General features: G+C 40.1%; 10 protein-coding genes across 10 annotated transcripts; 5 read left to right on the forward strand and 5 right to left on the reverse strand.

Moving 5' to 3' along the window:
* Window positions 1-55: 55 nt before the first annotated feature.
* On the forward strand, window positions 56-2134 carry MMS4 (Mms4p; the record flags this gene model as incomplete). The annotated part of the gene is made up of 1 exon (XM_033908803.1): window positions 56-2134. The coding sequence occupies one exon, from the start codon at window positions 56-58 to the stop codon at window positions 2132-2134; it is 2079 nt and encodes a 692-aa protein (XP_033764694.1).
* A 231-nt stretch (window positions 2135-2365) lies between these two features.
* Window positions 2366-3238, reverse strand: FES1 (Hsp70 nucleotide exchange factor FES1; the record flags this gene model as incomplete). The annotated part of the gene is made up of 1 exon (XM_033908804.1): window positions 2366-3238. The coding sequence occupies one exon, from the start codon at window positions 3236-3238 to the stop codon at window positions 2366-2368; it is 873 nt and encodes a 290-aa protein (XP_033764695.1).
* A 367-nt stretch (window positions 3239-3605) lies between these two features.
* EXO84 (exocyst subunit EXO84) lies at window positions 3606-5867 on the reverse strand (the record flags this gene model as incomplete). Its single annotated transcript, XM_033908805.1, has 1 exon — window positions 3606-5867. The coding sequence occupies one exon, from the start codon at window positions 5865-5867 to the stop codon at window positions 3606-3608; it is 2262 nt and encodes a 753-aa protein (XP_033764696.1).
* A 397-nt stretch (window positions 5868-6264) lies between these two features.
* SIF2 (Sif2p) lies at window positions 6265-7890 on the forward strand (the record flags this gene model as incomplete). The annotated part of the gene is made up of 1 exon (XM_033908806.1): window positions 6265-7890. The coding sequence occupies one exon, from the start codon at window positions 6265-6267 to the stop codon at window positions 7888-7890; it is 1626 nt and encodes a 541-aa protein (XP_033764697.1).
* A 363-nt stretch (window positions 7891-8253) lies between these two features.
* On the forward strand, window positions 8254-9243 carry YMC2 (organic acid transporter; the record flags this gene model as incomplete). The annotated part of the gene is made up of 1 exon (XM_033908807.1): window positions 8254-9243. The coding sequence occupies one exon, from the start codon at window positions 8254-8256 to the stop codon at window positions 9241-9243; it is 990 nt and encodes a 329-aa protein (XP_033764698.1).
* A 234-nt stretch (window positions 9244-9477) lies between these two features.
* Window positions 9478-10569, reverse strand: VID24 (glucose-induced degradation complex subunit VID24; the record flags this gene model as incomplete). The annotated part of the gene is made up of 1 exon (XM_033908808.1): window positions 9478-10569. The coding sequence occupies one exon, from the start codon at window positions 10567-10569 to the stop codon at window positions 9478-9480; it is 1092 nt and encodes a 363-aa protein (XP_033764699.1).
* A 690-nt stretch (window positions 10570-11259) lies between these two features.
* Window positions 11260-11826, forward strand: SND3 (Snd3p; the record flags this gene model as incomplete). The annotated part of the gene is made up of 1 exon (XM_033908809.1): window positions 11260-11826. The coding sequence occupies one exon, from the start codon at window positions 11260-11262 to the stop codon at window positions 11824-11826; it is 567 nt and encodes a 188-aa protein (XP_033764700.1).
* Window positions 11827-12384: 558 nt separating this feature from the next.
* On the reverse strand, window positions 12385-13122 carry IML3 (Iml3p; the record flags this gene model as incomplete). The annotated part of the gene is made up of 1 exon (XM_033908810.1): window positions 12385-13122. The coding sequence occupies one exon, from the start codon at window positions 13120-13122 to the stop codon at window positions 12385-12387; it is 738 nt and encodes a 245-aa protein (XP_033764701.1).
* A 295-nt stretch (window positions 13123-13417) lies between these two features.
* Window positions 13418-16282, forward strand: AIM3 (Aim3p; the record flags this gene model as incomplete). The annotated part of the gene is made up of 1 exon (XM_033908811.1): window positions 13418-16282. The coding sequence occupies one exon, from the start codon at window positions 13418-13420 to the stop codon at window positions 16280-16282; it is 2865 nt and encodes a 954-aa protein (XP_033764702.1).
* Window positions 16283-16540: 258 nt separating this feature from the next.
* On the reverse strand, window positions 16541-16984 carry CMD1 (calmodulin; the record flags this gene model as incomplete). The annotated part of the gene is made up of 1 exon (XM_033908812.1): window positions 16541-16984. The coding sequence occupies one exon, from the start codon at window positions 16982-16984 to the stop codon at window positions 16541-16543; it is 444 nt and encodes a 147-aa protein (XP_033764703.1).
* Between the last annotated feature and the right edge of the window lie 113 nt (window positions 16985-17097).

Raw genomic sequence — 17097 nt, forward strand, 5'->3', positions numbered from 1 at the left:
GACAATGTATGGATATAGAACAGAATAGTAGTAATCACATATTGCAGCGAATAAAATGAGCCGGCTGGTTGATTTTATTGAAGACAAAGATTCAAAAAACGATGCCAGCATTCAGATTCTCGATGGTCCTTCAAATGTTGAGATTATCGCCCTGTCGGAATCAATAGATCAAGATGAGTGTGAAAAACTGTATGAAAGCTCTGCGGACATGATTCCATCATCACCGCAAGGAAGATCCCGTGTTTCGAACAATGTTGAAATTATTGACCTAAACAAATCTATTGAACTTTCGGCACCGTTCTTCCAAGATATCAGTACAGGAAAACTAGATGATTATTCCACAACAGTAAATTCCAGCACAGCTTCGACTCTGAGAAATGGAAATGATGCAATAGGGAACGCAAAGAAGCTTTTAGATGATCTTATAAGTGACGAATGGTCAGCTGATATTGAGTCAAGTGGAAAGAAGCAAAACGAACACCAATATAATTTGAAGAACATTGCAGAGAAATGGGGAGTACAGTCTTTTAAAAATCCAGAGCCTATTGCCACCGACCGCGAATATAAAGCAAAAAAAATCGAAGAAACTAATAATGACATTAATGGTAGTCCGAAATCACAGGTAGGGGCAGCAGATATACTGTTCGATTTTCCGCTGTCTCCAGTAAAATATGAGGATCCAACTGAAAAAAAGCACACTTCGGTCGCTAACCACAATTCTTCACTAGATGATAGCCTGGCACCCGTAGCAAAACGAAGTTATGATGAAGTTCTGAAAGTCGTGACAAAAGGAACACACGAGGAAGCTGAGGACGAGCAAGGGCATCTTCCGAATAAAAAGAAGAGAACCATAGCGTTATCAAGAACGCTAATTAACAGCATTAAACCACCTGATACGGTAGAACTAAATCTTTCTAGATTTCTTGACTCCTCAGATAGTATTACTACTGATGTTCTTTCAACCCCTTCCAAGGATGCTAACATAGTAAGGACAGGTAGTCAGCCAATTTTTGGACACCCTAATCGTTGTCAGGAAGCAAGACGCTCGAAGACGTTCACAGCTGAGGATAGCCAATGTACTAAAAATACTGCCAGAGAGGTATCACAACTAGAAAGTTATATTGCTTATGGGCAGTATTATACAAGAGAAGAGTCAAGAAACAAAATACGACATTTATTAAAAGAGAACAAAAATGCTTTCAAGCGAGTTAACCAAATATATCGAGATAATATAAAAGCGCGCTCCCAAATAATTGTAGAGTTTTCACCGAGTCTTCTCCAGTTATTTCAAAAGGGAATGAGTGATTTACAACAACAGTTGGCACCAGCAGTTGTGCAATCAAGCTATAACGACTCTATGCCGCTTTTAAGATTTCTTCGAAAATGTGACAGTATTTACGATTTCAATAACGATTTCTATTACCCCTGTGATCCAAAAATTGTTGAAGAAAACATTTCGATTCTATATTATGATGCACAAGAGTTTTTCGAGGAATATACTTCACAAAAGAAGAAATTATATAGGAAGATACGATTTTTTTCGAAGAACGGAAAACATGTGATTCTTATACTAAGCGATTTGAATAAACTCAAAAGAGCTATTTTCCAGTTAGAAAATGAGAAGTACAAAGCTAGGGTAGAACAACGATTGTCAGGAACGGAAGAAGCCTTAAGACCCAGAAGTAAAAAATCCAGCCAGGTTGGAAAATTAGGGATAAAAAAATTTGATTTAGAGCAACGACTACGCTTTATTGATAGAGAATGGCATGTCAAAGTACACACTGTAAATTCGCATATGGAGTTTATTAATTCTCTCCCAAATTTAGTGTCATTAATTGGAAAGCAGCGCATGGATCCTGCAATCAGATATATGAAATATGCTCATTTGAATGTAAAATCAGCTCAGGATAGTACAGAAACGTTGAAGAAAACCTTTCATCAGATAGGGAGAATGCCTGAAATGAAAGCGAATAATGTCGTGAGTATATACCCCAGTTTTCAATCACTGTTTGAAGATATTCAAAAGGGAAGACTACAGTCTGACAATGAAGGTAAGTACTTGATGACTGAAACAGTAGAAAAAAGACTGTACAAACTATTTACTAGTACTGATCCTAATGATGCTATTGAATGATGATCAAACGAAGCTAGTTATATAAGACCATATTGCAAGGCAGTCAGTCGGTTTACGAAAATCACTATAGTTTTATTGTCCTCTCCTCATCCTTTTAATGAATTCCATTTTACAAAAAGTGCTGCTGATAAATATTTATAATGAAATAAAATAGTGTTAATAATATATGTTCGACATTCTGATCAAGGATGAAATGATGAATGTAGTATCGTTTTTTTTCTATGAACGTAATCATAATACATACTTTACGGCTAAATAATCGTCTTCATTAAGTCTGTCTTTTAGAGGCTCGATATGTTTATATCCCTCACTCAATTTGTGCAATTCTTGTTCATTAAATTTTATTCCGGAAGATATCAGGTGAGAAAGAAAAGACAGAACTCTATCTATGATGTTCAAGTTACTCTCGTCAGACAAGCACTCAATCGTACTTTCAACTACTCCATCCTTTCTTAGCACACTGATTACATTTTCATCAATCTTAACAGATGACAAATATGCAGTTAATAGTGCAATGGCTCTCATTTTCAGTTTTGGTTTTGCGGTGGCGTCACTTAATACAGGCGCTATGCAGTCAAGCCCATTTAACTTAAAAAACTTATCTGAAATATCTTTGTGGTTTCTTATTAGATTGGATAGGGCGTAAAACGCTTTTGTTCTCACGTCAAGTGGCTTTGTCTTGTCGCTGGCTATTTCAATAAGGCTTCGCAGACCGTTGTCATACTTCATGAAATTATTTTGCGAGTCCACGTTATTTTGCACGGCCGTACCTATGATGGATAAAGCAGCAGCACGTAGTTCTTCTTCCTTAGTCTGAATGAGAACATCCAATAATGGCTTCCACAATTTTAAATTTTCGATATTATTAGCATTATCTAAGTTCTCGATTAGCATTTCGAAATTGTCAAACGCAACGAGTTTTGTTTCTATGTCAACCTCTGGGTTCATTATAACAGCCATGGATTCTTTCATTAAAGTTGGGTCATCAGGACCGCCACCACCAAATAACTGCTGTAGCAATTTAGGATCTGGTTGACCGGCCCTGGCCATAGCTTCTTTGTCGCCTTGGGAGTTCGCAATAGACCACTGTAATAGTTTTTCCATAATTATTTATATGTTTATCTGACTTTCTTTACTCTTCCGTTAAAAAGGTGATGGCCTTCTAATCGATGATGAGCGCTCTTTGATATAGCTGATCGCTGGTTTATAAGCAAATTTCCGCCAACAATCCCTGAGATGCCCTCATCTTTTTTCACTTCTAAAAAACTTCCAGAAGATTCCAGTTTAAAAACTTAAATCACTTCAAACGAACAAGCGGATTGCAATGGGGCCCAACTTAACTAACCATAAGGCGGAAATCTTGACTACCGAATATGCAATAGACTACGACGCTTTCAACAGCTGTAGTATTAGTATATAACTTACCTACGCATCATATATATTGCACCGATTCCATTTTCTGTTGTCTTCTTTAACGAATTTTATCACTGTTCTTTTTGATAAACTCGTCCAATTTGTAGACAAAATCCAAACCTACCGCTTTTAATCCATCTATCTGCCTTCTCGATGACTTAATGGAGCTTGGTGATAGCATTTCGTCGTTCAGTAGTTGCTTATCTATCAATTTGAAATGGTTATCCACTTCATCGCTACACCAATCCACCAAGATAGAAGAGATCTTAGCTCCAAGCTCCTTGAAAATACCCTGGAAGTCTTCCACCGTTTTTTTGATGGTTTGAAATCTAATAACAGCTAACTGAGTCAAATAATTTGTAGGATTGTCCACTGATCCGATCTGTAAAATTAGATCTTGAATGAAATTAGATCTATTTTGTAGGAATAGATCAAGAGCTTGCTCCGGCAGTCCCAGCTTAATCATATTTTCAGTACCATTTTTCAAATGCACTATTTCATTGGATGACAAGATGCTCTGAGAGAGTTTGCTAGAAATGGCGTCTCGTCTTTGTTCGATTTTCAAGGATATCAGATTACGTAACATCAGCTCTTCATCGGAAATTCTTTCGGAGAGATCCTCAAGTTGTGATTCAATATCCAATAATGTTTCGACAGCGCTCTCAAATCTAAGTCTAGCTAATTCAATATCTATCTCTTCCACGCCTTCATCAAGAAATCTAAGCCTCTGGGCGATTGAACTCATGTCTCTAGACCTTGGTCTCGAATGCATTGATAAAGTCAGGTTCTGTAAAAGATATTGATCCACTGCACCTGTCATATTCCGGCCAGGCGTTATTGAGCCCCCCATACTACGTCTTTTGTTTTTGTTGGGACTTCTGTTGTTTTCTCTACCTGGAGTTTGTTGCGTAGATTGTAAATATCTAAAGGATTCTCTAATACGTTTAGAGTTCTCTTCTTCTACATGGAAAATGTCACATAAATCATCCTTAGCCTTTCTTATAACGTCCAACAACCTAGAGCATTCATCTGCTTCCCTACATTCGTACAAACTTGAATTCGAATTGCTAAATTTGAAAAGTAGCCTCTTACTGGAAAACTCCTCTTGAGTGACGGTGACATCCTTTAAAGGATAGCATTGGCTCACTATAAAGTCATTCTGTTTATCTCTTGATTTATCGGCGATAAGGACTAAATCATTCAAAATAAAAATTTGTACCATCTGTAAGGGTTTACCAGTGGTAGTGTTCAACTCCATCCAATTAGCACTGTTCATTAAAATATGTCTTCCTTTCGTAGAATTTATAAACTTCTGAGCACCTTCGACGTTCTTAAATAACTGATCCAGTTCAGTATCCCAGAATTTCTCTAGTATAAAGACGCTAGATCTGTCCCTTCTCATGAGATTTCCATTTTGTCCTGCTTTTAGGGGCGGAAGCAACGCTGGGCTACTAGTATGACTTTCGACATTATTAAAATTACCTTGCCTTTCTTTATCTATTTCATTTTGCAATTGTAACCTTTTTTCAGCTATTTTGGTGCACTGATCCAAAATCTCGTTTAGGTCATTTATATTTGCTCTGACCCTTTTGAGCTCCAACATAGCAACATTTAAGTCGTTGTTTACCGTCATAATTTCGTTATATGATTTATTGATGTTTAACTTTACTTCTTCTTGAACTTGTATCGATAAATCAGTCAGATTTGAAGTAAATTTATCAATAGTAATGGCACTCGCATTTCCTAGCTTATCATGGACGAAATCTTTAGCATTAAAACGCGGGTTTGCCAACATTTTCCTAAGCGACGTGCTATTATTGAAAAGATCATTACTACTGGAAGGCATTATAGTATTTCTCATTGCTGATCTAGCAGGCACCTTATTATATGAGCTTTCATTCAGGGAGAGATCGGCAGTGGAAGGATTTAGGCTATTGGAAGGGCCTCTAGAACTTACCGATTCATTCTCCGTGGTGAAACTGCTATTGTTATGACTGCTATCCATGTTATCATTGGGAACTGTCATATTTGGTATATCAGGAAGGGGCATTGAGTAATCAAGTGTTGGTGGAGCATAGTTCGTGTTATGAATTGATAGCCTTCTCTGCATTGAAGTAGCCACCCTATTTCTCTCCCTCGCATTGATTGTTGGTAATGTGTAACTGGTAGCAGGGTCCTTGAGATCACTATAAGGGTTTTTTTTTGTCCTTTGCTTAGACTTGGCAGGCGATGGAGGAGCCTTTTGCTTAGCAGGAGAGCTCGCAGATTTCTTTACATGCTTCCAATTGTTTCTGGCCTTTTTCAAAGAAAACTCAACCATTGTCACAGTTTCAAATATTGATTATTCCAATTATTAGCCTCTCACTTTATGTAATAGCCAGGCCTTTTGTTTCATCCGGCTTTTGCCCAAGGTTTTGCAAACATAATATTAACTGTAATCTCTGCACTGTTTTTTTCCAGTCATCTATTTTCATGGAGCGGGACTTAGCAAACGAGAAATAAACAAAATGATTAAGAATATGCATTGACGTTAAAAAGGTTACGAATGTGCAAGACTATCCGTTCTGGATTGAGATTAGTGAGGTCAATTTTAATAAGTTTGGTGTGAGGACTAAGCTTTTTTTTCTCAGAGAAGTGACAGTTCACGATAATAACTGCTCTCACTCAGATTAAAATAATAGAAATAAAAAAAGGTAGGGAAGGTCATCACTCAGAAAATGAGTATAACAAGTGAGGAACTCAACTATTTGATTTGGAGATATTGTCAAGAGATGGGGCATGAGGTGAGTGCATTGGCATTGCAGGACGAAACAAGAGTATTGGAGTTTGATGAGAGGTATAAAGAGCACATTCCTTTAGGTACACTGGTAAATCTAGTACAAAGAGGGATCCTGTATACAGAGAGCGAGTTAATGGTTGATAGTAAAGGTGATATCAGCTCTTTAGATGAACATCACCTTTCTGAAGACTTCAATTTGGTTCAGGCGTTGCAAGTAGATAAAGAAAAATTCCCTGAAATCTCTTCTGAAGGAAGGTTTGCCTTGGAAACCAACTCCGAGAATAATAAACCGGCCGAGGATGGCACTAGTGCTGCTGAAAGAACAAGCAATGAGGACGATACTGCTTCTATCGGCACTAATGATAACTTAGACGGATTTGTCAAAACACTGAGGGAGATAGTAAAATTAGATAATATCGTTTCCTCCACTTGGAATCCACTGGATGAATCTATACTTGCATACGGTGAAAAGGATTCCGTTGCAAAATTAGCCAAGATAAAAGAAACTCATCGAGAAGAAGAAAAACACTGGGAACTCATAGTAATAGCAGAATTGAGACATCCTTTTGCCCTAAGTGCAAGCAGTGGTAAAACAACAAATCAAGTTACATGTCTTGCTTGGTCATACGACGGTAATTCAATCGTAACAGGCGTAGAAAATGGTGAGTTAAGATTATGGAACAAGGCAGGTGCACTTCAGAACGTTTTGAATTTTCATAGAGCACCCATAGTATCCGTCAAATGGAACAAAGATGGAACACATTTCATTTCCATGGACGTAGAAAACGTCACAATACTCTGGAATGTTTTAAGCGGGACCGTTATGCAGCACTTTGAATTGAGAGAAAACGGCAGTTCTTCTACTAACGCAGACAACAATAGTGGTGAAGATTCACTTGGTGTCGATGTTGAATGGGTAGATGATGACAAATTTGTCATTCCTGGTCCCAAAGGTACTATATTCGTATATCAAATTACAGAAAAGACACCTATTGGTAAGCTTATTGGACATCAGGGGCCTATCAGCGTTTTGGAGTTCAATGACAGCAATAAGCTCTTACTTAGTGCCTCGGACGATGGTACTCTAAGAATATGGCATGGTGGTAATGGCAATTCCCAGAATTGCTTCTATGGACATTCACAGAGCATAGTATCCGCATCATGGGTTGGTGATGACAGGGTAATATCATGTTCGATGGATGGCTCCGTTCGCTTATGGTCGTTGAAGGAAAATATGCTATTGGCTCTATCGATCGTGGATGGTGTCCCCATTTTTGTTGGAAGAATATCACAAGATGGAGAAAAATATGCAGTTGCCTTCATGGACGGACAAGTAAACGTCTACGATTTGAAAAAGCTGAACAGCAAGTCACAAAACTTTATGCAGCAACCATCGTACAATGGTAACAGTAATGGTATTTCGATTCCAATACCCATTCCTCTCTACGCTAGCTACCAAAGTAGCGAAGACAACGATTACATATTTGACCTGTCATGGAACCGTGCAGGAGACAAGATTTCTGTAGCATACTCGCTTCAAGAGGGTTCAGTTGTAGCCATATAAATTCTTACGTACAGTACATAAATAGATTAATTCATTATTATTATTATTACTATTATTACTATTTCTTTGTTTACTAAAGGCAAAGAGTGAAAAATTTCGCAATGGAAAACGCCGCGGGCCGCCCGTGTGTGACGTTCTACAGGAATCTCGAAGAGTCATCACTTTGAAGATAACGGCCGCTCACGATGAGAAAAGACAATGAGCATTGCTTTTTTTGTATTTTTCATGGCTTGGATTGGAGTGAGTTTCTTTAGCTTATTTTCACCTCTTAGATGATACAACTGCTATTGATAAATATAATTTGCGATAAAAAACAAAAAAAGAACAGAGCAATAATTTTGTATACTACATTTACAGCTAGTCATGAGTGAAGAATTCCCTACGCCGCAACTCCTGGACGAGTTGGAAGATCCGCAGAAAAGTACTACATCGAACGAGAAGAAAGAGTTAAGTTCTAATCGTGTATTGAAGGATATTTTTGCCGGTACTGTCGGCGGTATTGCACAAGTTCTTGTAGGGCAACCATTTGATACAACAAAAGTTAGACTTCAAACGGCCACTACGAGGACAACAACGTTGGAGGTACTGCGTAACCTAGTAAAGAATGAGGGTGTATTTGCGTTCTACAAAGGTGCATTAACACCATTGTTGGGTGTTGGTATATGTGTCTCGGTACAATTTGGTGTGAATGAGGCCATGAAAAGATTTTTCCAAAATTACAACGCTTCTAAGAACCCGAATATGAGCCCACAAGACGTAGATCTTTCACGTTCAAATACTTTGCCACTATCCCAGTACTACATTTGTGGGTTGACAGGTGGTGTGGTCAATTCGTTCTTGGCATCGCCCATTGAACAAATAAGAATTCGTTTACAGACACAAACATCAAATGGTGGAGACAGAGAATTCAAAGGTCCCTGGGACTGTATTAAGAAACTGAAGGCTCAAGGTGGACTAATGAGAGGTTTATTTCCGACAATGATAAGAGCCGGACATGGCCTTGGTACATATTTCCTTGTGTACGAAGCATTGGTTGCCAGAGAAATCGGTACCGGCTTAACACGAAACGAAATCCCGCCTTGGAAATTATGTTTATTCGGTGCATTTTCCGGGACAATGTTGTGGTTGACAGTATATCCGTTGGACGTGGTGAAATCCATTATACAAAACGATGACCTACGAAAACCTAAATATAAGAACTCCATTTCCTACGTAGCAAAGACGATTTATGCAAAAGAAGGTATCAGAGCTTTTTTCAAAGGGTTTGGACCAACAATGGTTAGATCCGCACCCGTTAATGGTGCTACATTCCTGACGTTTGAATTAGTCATGAGATTTCTGGGGGAAGAGTAGGAAAGTAGATATGAAAACATCATTTTATAGACATAGACATAGACATGTTGTATCATACCAAATAAAAAATACAGTCTTTTAATAATTAAAATATCTATCTGGTACCAAGGTAAAAAATATATATATATATATATATATATCAACTGTTACAGAATATATGAGAAGAGAATATGCATAAAATCTAAAGTTAGTGGAGGGTAAAGGGTATGCAGGTAGAAACGACTATGTCACGCATCAAGCAAACTCAAAAGAACAATCACTGGTCTCGACTTTGTTTTTCAGCGATGGTACCAATTCGAGTTGTTGAAACTTTTCAGCATCCTGATGATAGTAAAACCCTTGAATGTTACCACTAACTTGGTCATGGACAATGTAATAAAATCCGTCGTAAGATGCGCCGTCTACGCCCTCCATCAGCAAGGCATCTGGTACCAAAAATTTTTCCTTCCATTTCATGAATATAAATCTCTCGTTCAAGTAATTGTCAAATAGCTTCTCCTGGCTGAAAATTCTTGATATGTTACCAGCATCTGTGCTTGGTGTACTGGGAAGTTGTTGCGGTGGTTGTGACTTCCTAACCGCACTCGTAACAGCATTATCATCAACTGAGTTGAGATTATTTTGTTGGCTCATTAGAAAAAGTTGTCTAAAGGAGGGGAAATTTATCCAGTGTTCCAAGTCAGTTTGATCTGTAGCTTTATATTCGTTTAATACAGGTTCGTCTTCCCAACTGGAGGACAGAAAACCCAGTTCTTTGTGATTTACCGCGTAGGCTTCAAAATATGTACTGATTTCCGGGTGTTGGTTGGTAAGCCCTCTTATCGACAAAAATCCAGACAAATGAGGAGACAGTGACGTGCATTCTTTCGTTGGCAAATCTACCGTTTTCAAGTTAACTGTGACCTGATAGCGTTTATATCCCGATATCTGATACCCTGTAAACTGCATTCTTGGTCTTAGGTAGTTTGTGCAAATCGTGTGGTTATAAGAAGAAGTCAGGATGCTTGGATCTTCCGGACAATACGGAGACTGATCCTCAACAATGTATTTCTTCCTGGTCGACCCATTAGGTGTATGGGCGAGTTGCTGTAGGGAAGACAACGAATCCCTAGAGGCGCACTTGTAAAGATCTTGCTCTTGCAAGTAACGATGACGGTCATGAAGATGAAAGGGTGCAGTCGAAGTCAAGTTGAACGTGATCGGATACTGCTGCTTAAAAGCAGGGGGAACTGGTGTTTGCTCTGGCGAAGCCGCTTGCTCCGCATGCTTAGAAGTCACAGTTTTGGATTTCTCCGCTACACTGTCTACCTTAGGATCATTAATCATGACTCAAACTTGTGATATGTGTTGGTGCCATACACAAGACGCCACAAATGATAAAACAAAAAAGGAGGTGTACAAGCCTTTCAAGAAACAGAAAATCAAAATCCGGGATGAGTTGGAAGTCAAAAACACTGTATATATAAATTTCAAGCCCTGTAGAAGATGCAAAAAAAGAAAATGATATAGTATGCAGAAAAAGAAATAAACCGCTATTATCCTCGCGATTTTGTCATTATAACAGGCAATTACACTGGAGAAAGCCGCACACCGCTCTCCGTTTCTTTTGCTCTGCGAGTTTTTCCGGAAAAGAAAAAAAGACGAAAATTAAAACCCGCCTGCCCCGCGGGGTAGGGGAGGGGTCGCCGGAACAAATCGGATAATCCCTCGTCTGACTCAGATATCGCTCTGCACGGCTGAAAATGCGAAAGAAGAATAAAGAACAGCACTTTGTACGGATCGCACGCCCATTAATCTTTTTTTTTCATATCTTCGACGTTTGCCACTGCCACTGCCTTCTCTTTTTCTTTCTTTTTTGGCGGCCGGTGGCCAAACGCGCCAAAACCGAAACGTTTATAAAATGTAGTTGCCTTGCTCTTCATTCGATATATATATAAGAACGCTCACCGTTACCTTTTGCCAGAAGCTCGAAGCTAGAACAGCATCACACAGTGCAAGAGAACCGACCTGCCCACCATGAACCCTCAAGTCAGTAACATCATCATCATGTTGGTCATGATGCAACTCTCCCGTCGTATAGACATGGAGGACCCAACCATCATCATGTACATTAGAATCCTATACTGTTCTTCCATTGGTATCTCCTGGATCATCTACCAAATGGCCAGAAAGAGAATTGTCGCTAAAAACGACATGACCACCATGAAGTACGTCGAACCCGGTAATGCCATGTCCGGCGAAGGTGAGAAACTGCAAGTTACTACCGTCAGAGACTACGATTTGAAGGAAATAGACGGTGCTATCAAGTCTATCTACACTGGTATGGCTATGATGGGTTTCATGCATTTGTACTTGAAATACACCAACCCATTGTTTATGCAATCCATTTCTCCGGTGAAAAGCGCTCTGGAACACAACGAAGTGAAAATCCATCTTTTCGGTAAGCCTGCCACTGGCGATTTGAAGAGACCATTCAAAGCTCCATCTTTGTTTGGTGGTATGGGTCAAAGTGGTCCAAAGACCGACAAGAAATCTATTGAAGAAGCTGAAAGAGCTGGTAACGCTGGTGTTAAGGCTGAATGATTCGGTCGAAAGCGATTTTTTTTCTAGTTTTTATATGAATATATTCAATTTTTTTCTCTAGGCAGTAGCTGCAGTGTTATATAAAAATAGAATAAAATAAGATAAAGCTAGGCAAATTGTGTCTATTTTACTACATAGCCAGAGAATTTTTTTTTTTGATTAAATGAAATGAAAACAAGAAACTCCAATTGTTTTCATTTTGTTGGGCTTATCATTTTTTGAGAAAAATGAGTCGTGTCCTCTTTTTTCCCTCGTGCTTGTATGACTGCTGCTCTTTCCGCTAAGTGCGCTCGCCTTATATGATTTTACGCAGATATATACTGTAGATTAAACAGATTAAATAATGTGAGCGTTCGTCCATAGCGGCTATAGGTTCGTTATGCCGGACTTGCTATGCTAAATTCTACCGCCTCTAGAAGGTCCGTGGATGTCATTGCACATATAGCGAGCCGAACATCACAGATAATGACGATGATTCATGAAAACTTTTAGTTTCATATGTACAACAAAGTTAGGACTGTGGATTTTGTTGCATCTTGATGAAAATTCTTGACAGTATTATTCGCTGGCAAATTGGATCGACTGAAGTACAACTGCCAGAACTCTATTTCTAAGAGTTCGTGTTGAAGTGACAATGAATTCTCTCATTATTTTCGTGTGGCCCGCCAATATGATGGAAGTCAAGGGTAGTCTTCCCACAGCCATCCCCGTCTCACTATAAATGTAGGGAACAATTGCATCGTTATACGGGTGCATAGTGTTGCCATGGCCAAGAGCCAAGCCCTGACAGCTCTCTCTAGGTATTTCTATGTTGAATTGCCGCAAGTTTTTGTCTTGTGTTGCTGGCTCGAAATATAATTTTGAGCTAAACCAGGTAATTTGTTCGAGGTTCTCCTTCGTCACGTGCACTATGCTAGCGTCTGCTAACCTTATCATGGTTGCCTGATCAAAACTGATTGGCCACATTATGATGCCGTACTCCGCCTTCAGCCACTGTAATACCACTTCATTACGGTTGTCTGTCCCGCAATAGCACAGAAACATCGGTACTTCCATTTTTGAGCTCCCCAAGAAAATGAACTTAGAGTAAGTGTCCTCATCCAAATTAGAGGTGTCCAACCTCATTTCGTAACGAATATACTCGTCCGTGGTGGAAGCACCATCAGGGTCGCTGGGGACTTGAATTGTTTGAACGTCTAAATCCACTTCTAGGTTTAGCAATTGGTTCAATTGTGCCATACCATTTTCCAGTGAAAGTTGCTTGCTGATCCCCAAAAACTTCCAAGTATAAGGCATCCCATCTAAAGGAAATACGTTAATACCTATAGACAGTCAAATCAATCATTCAATTAGCTGTCCATCCTGTCACGGTTGTTTGTCTGTTTCATATCGGTGTCGGCATTTTCTTTTCCCGTAGCAATTCACAGGATCTGCCTAAATCGCGCTTCAGGAAAACCAGGGACCACCCTATTTTTTTTTTTATTACATCTTAAATTAGGTGTATACATACATACATGGATAAAGTTATTTGAGTTTATATAATCGTAAGTTCGAGAAAGGTCTTTTAGAAAAAGTCAAGCAATCCAACAGCATGGGATTTTGGGAGAATAACAAAGATTCGATCACCTCAGGGCTGAAAAGCGCCGGTAAATACGGCTATCAAGGAACAAAGTATGTTGCCAAGACTGGGTATAAGGCAAGTAAGAAGCACTATAACAACAGCAAATCGCGTAGAGAAAAGAAGAATGGTAAGAAAAATACAAGCGACGAAGAGTATGAAAGCGAAGATGAGGAGGAGTACGAAAGAAAACCGACCAATATAAGAACTTTGAAAGACCCAAACTCTTTTCCTCCTCCACCTTTAAAACCAGAACAAAAAACATATTCAGGACAGCACTCCCAACAGCAAATGCCAAATGGACAGGCTGGCTATGCTTTTCAAGGAGCGTACCAAGGTCAGCCTGGTGCCGAATCGATCGGACAGCAGCAATATGCACAGCAGCAATATATGCAGTATCCACAACAGCAACAGCAACAAGGTTTAATGCCACAGCAGACGCCGATATATGGAGAGCAAGTGCCACCATATGGGTCAAATTCTAATACGACTAGTTACCAGTCTCTGCCGCAACAAAATCAGCCCCAAAATGCGATGCCAAGTCAAGTATCTCTGAATTCAGCCTCTCAGCAGAGCACAGGGTTCCCCTCGCAAAACCTACAATATGGTGCCCAACTAGGTTATACGGCATCTCCACTGCCTTCCCAGAACAACCTTCAATCCCAACAACAGCCCCAGCAGCCCCAATACGAATCACATGGCCCGCCCAATCTCGGGCAATCCCAATTTCCATCGGGCCCCCAACAGCAGCCTGCAACACAGTTTGGCCAACAAGTTTTACCAGCACCTGCACAACCGCAACAGCAACAACAAGGGCAACCATTTCCACCCCCGCGCGGACAACCAATTTTACCAACGCCCGGACAGTTCCTGTCAAATGGCTCTGATCAACAGCAACAGCAACAGCAGCAACCTCTAAACCAAAACTGCGCTCCATTGCCGCAATTGAACGTAGGAGGAGTTCAAGGAATGGCTACGGGTCAGCCTCTATACGGTCAACCTCTACCAAACGCAACGAACGTACAAGATTCAAACGCTGGCTATGGAGCCTCGCCCATACAAGGTCAACCTCTAGTTGGTGGACAACCACCTGTACCTGCAAGGATGCAGCCGCAGCCGCCGCAACCAATGCAGGCAGGAAACATTTATCAAACTGAGCCTTCTTTCGATTCTACTGGGTCAACCCCACATTTTGAAGTCACTCCATTTGACCCAGATGCACCTGTCCCGAAGCCCAAAATTGATATTCCTATAGTAGATGTTAATAGCCTTCCCCCACCGCCCACTCATAGAGATAGAGGGGCAGTCATAAAGCAGGAACCTGCGCCAAGCTCCGGAAATTTGCCAGCCGCTAGTGGGAAAACACCATCTAACGCGGTATCTTCTTCGCCGGCTTCTTTGCCACTAAAGCATTCAAGACCTATTACTACGGATAGTGAATTGAACTCTGAAAACAGGGAAACCGATGAGGATACTGCCAAATCTTCTATTCTAGGACATTATGATGTAGATGTGAACCTGGTGCCTCCTCCAAAACCTTTCAGACGTGGGCCCGATTCTGCATCTTCTGGGCATACTAGGAAAGCCGCACCAGAACAGAAAGTACCATCTCTTCCTCCTCGGAACAATGTTGAGCCTCCTCCTCCACCATCACGAGGCAAGCCCGAAACGACAGAGTCGATGCTGTCAACGAACTCAGCTAAAGCACAGGAAGATCCCATTTCTAATTTTTTGCCTCCACCGAAGCCATTTAGACATACTGAAACCAAACAAAATCAAGATGCTGCACCATCACTTGTAGAAAAGAAAAATGACGTTTTGCCAGGGTCCCCCTCCAAAGAAGGTAAAAACATTGAACCATCGTCGCTACCTCAACCGAAATCCCAATCGCAAACTCAACCAAGAAGAGCGCATATGGAGACACAGCCTATTGAAAACTTTCAGCCACCTCCAAAGCCATTTAGGCGTTCACCATCGTCCAATTTTAATGATGATTCTCACAATATCGATGGAACTGAGGCGAATCATGGACGTGGCCGCGGCCGTATAGCTAAGCATGGTGATGGTGATCAATATGACTCCAAAAGTGGGAATTCTACAGAAAATGATCGTTTGGATCATGATGTAAATGCCCCTAATAGTTTTATAGGAAAAAGAGCACCAACGCCTCCGGCCCCACCCAGATCTGAGAAGTTACGTGGGGCTGCTATAACATCGGAAGTTGAAAGTTTGAAAGGCGCCAATAACTATAGAAAGTCGTCGCCTCCGCCAAGTTCACCTATGCAGGCGCCACAGTCTACCAAGAAAGTGCCTCCACCTGTTGTGAAGCCAAAACCTAAAAACTTCTCTTTGAAGGCCAATGAGCCTCCAAGAGAACTTACTAGAAAAACAACCACAGACTCACTGCAAAGAAGTGGACAAGGCGAAGCACTAGACTCCATTACAAATGAGTTGTCTCACTTCAAATTAAGAAAAACAAACGTCAATTTAGAAGAATTAGGTGGTTCGAAAACATTGAAGGACTCCAGTCCTATTCCCTCAGATCTAGATGAGAAATATGTATCTGCATCAGGGTCTATTACTCCTCCAAGGCCACCACCTTCCAGGTCAAGTGCAAAGAAAGTTCCACCTGTTGTCCCAAGAAAGAATGATAACTTGAAGAAAAAGCCACCAGTAGTCCCTAAGAAAAAACCATTACTAAAATCGCTTGAACCAAGACCCATTGAAATGGAAAGTGGTTATTCGAGAGATAATTATGATGGTGACGATAACTTGAATCCTTTTGAAAGGTACAAACGAAATGTTGTTCCTCAAGAAGAAGACAGACTGCATAAATAAAGGTAATGAAAAGTTATATAACATTGAACCTAATATTGGAGAGAATTACCTTATCGGCCTTGGTAAACAATTCGTATTCTTTATTTAAACTGCCTTCTCGGGCACATTACTTATCTATATAAATAACATTAGGCCTATCTGCGTACGGTATATACTTGTGTGTGGTTGTCAAACTTTAGATGAAACGATACTCAACGAATGCCACAAAACCAAATGGTAAGGATAAGATAGCGGGAGCAAAAAGTCGTAAGGATATATCTATTTAGATAACAAAGCAGCGAATTGTTGAATGTTGATCTCACCTGATCCATCACTAACCTCTCTTAGCATATCATCTACTTCGGCATCAGTCAATTTTTCACCAATAGATGTTAAAACGTGCTTCAACTCAGCAGCAGAGATTAAACCGTCACCGTTCTTATCGAATACTTTGAAAGCTTCTAATAGTTCTTGTTCAGAGTCATTTGATTTGAGTTGACGGGACATCAGAGCCAAAAATTCACTGAATTCGATTTGATGGTTGCCATCAACATCTATTTCGTTCATCAAGTCATTGACTTCTGCTTCACTGGGCGAAAGACCCAATGACCTCATCACAGTGGCTAATTCGCTGGATGAGATAGAACCATTGTTATCTTTATCGAAAAGAGCAAAGGCTTCTTTGAATTCGGCAATTTGTTCTTCGGTAAGATTGGAGGACATTTTACTTTTTATTGGTATTAACTAAGCTCTCTTTTCGTTGTTTGATAGCTTCCAGTTCAGAACAAGGTTCGTATCTGGTCAAAGTACCCTTGTGAGTTGACAAGATCTCTTGT

Source organism: Saccharomyces paradoxus, chromosome II (assembly GCF_002079055.1).
Source record: "Saccharomyces paradoxus chromosome II, complete sequence".
In the NCBI taxonomy this organism is placed as follows: Eukaryota; Fungi; Ascomycota; class Saccharomycetes; order Saccharomycetales; family Saccharomycetaceae; genus Saccharomyces; species Saccharomyces paradoxus.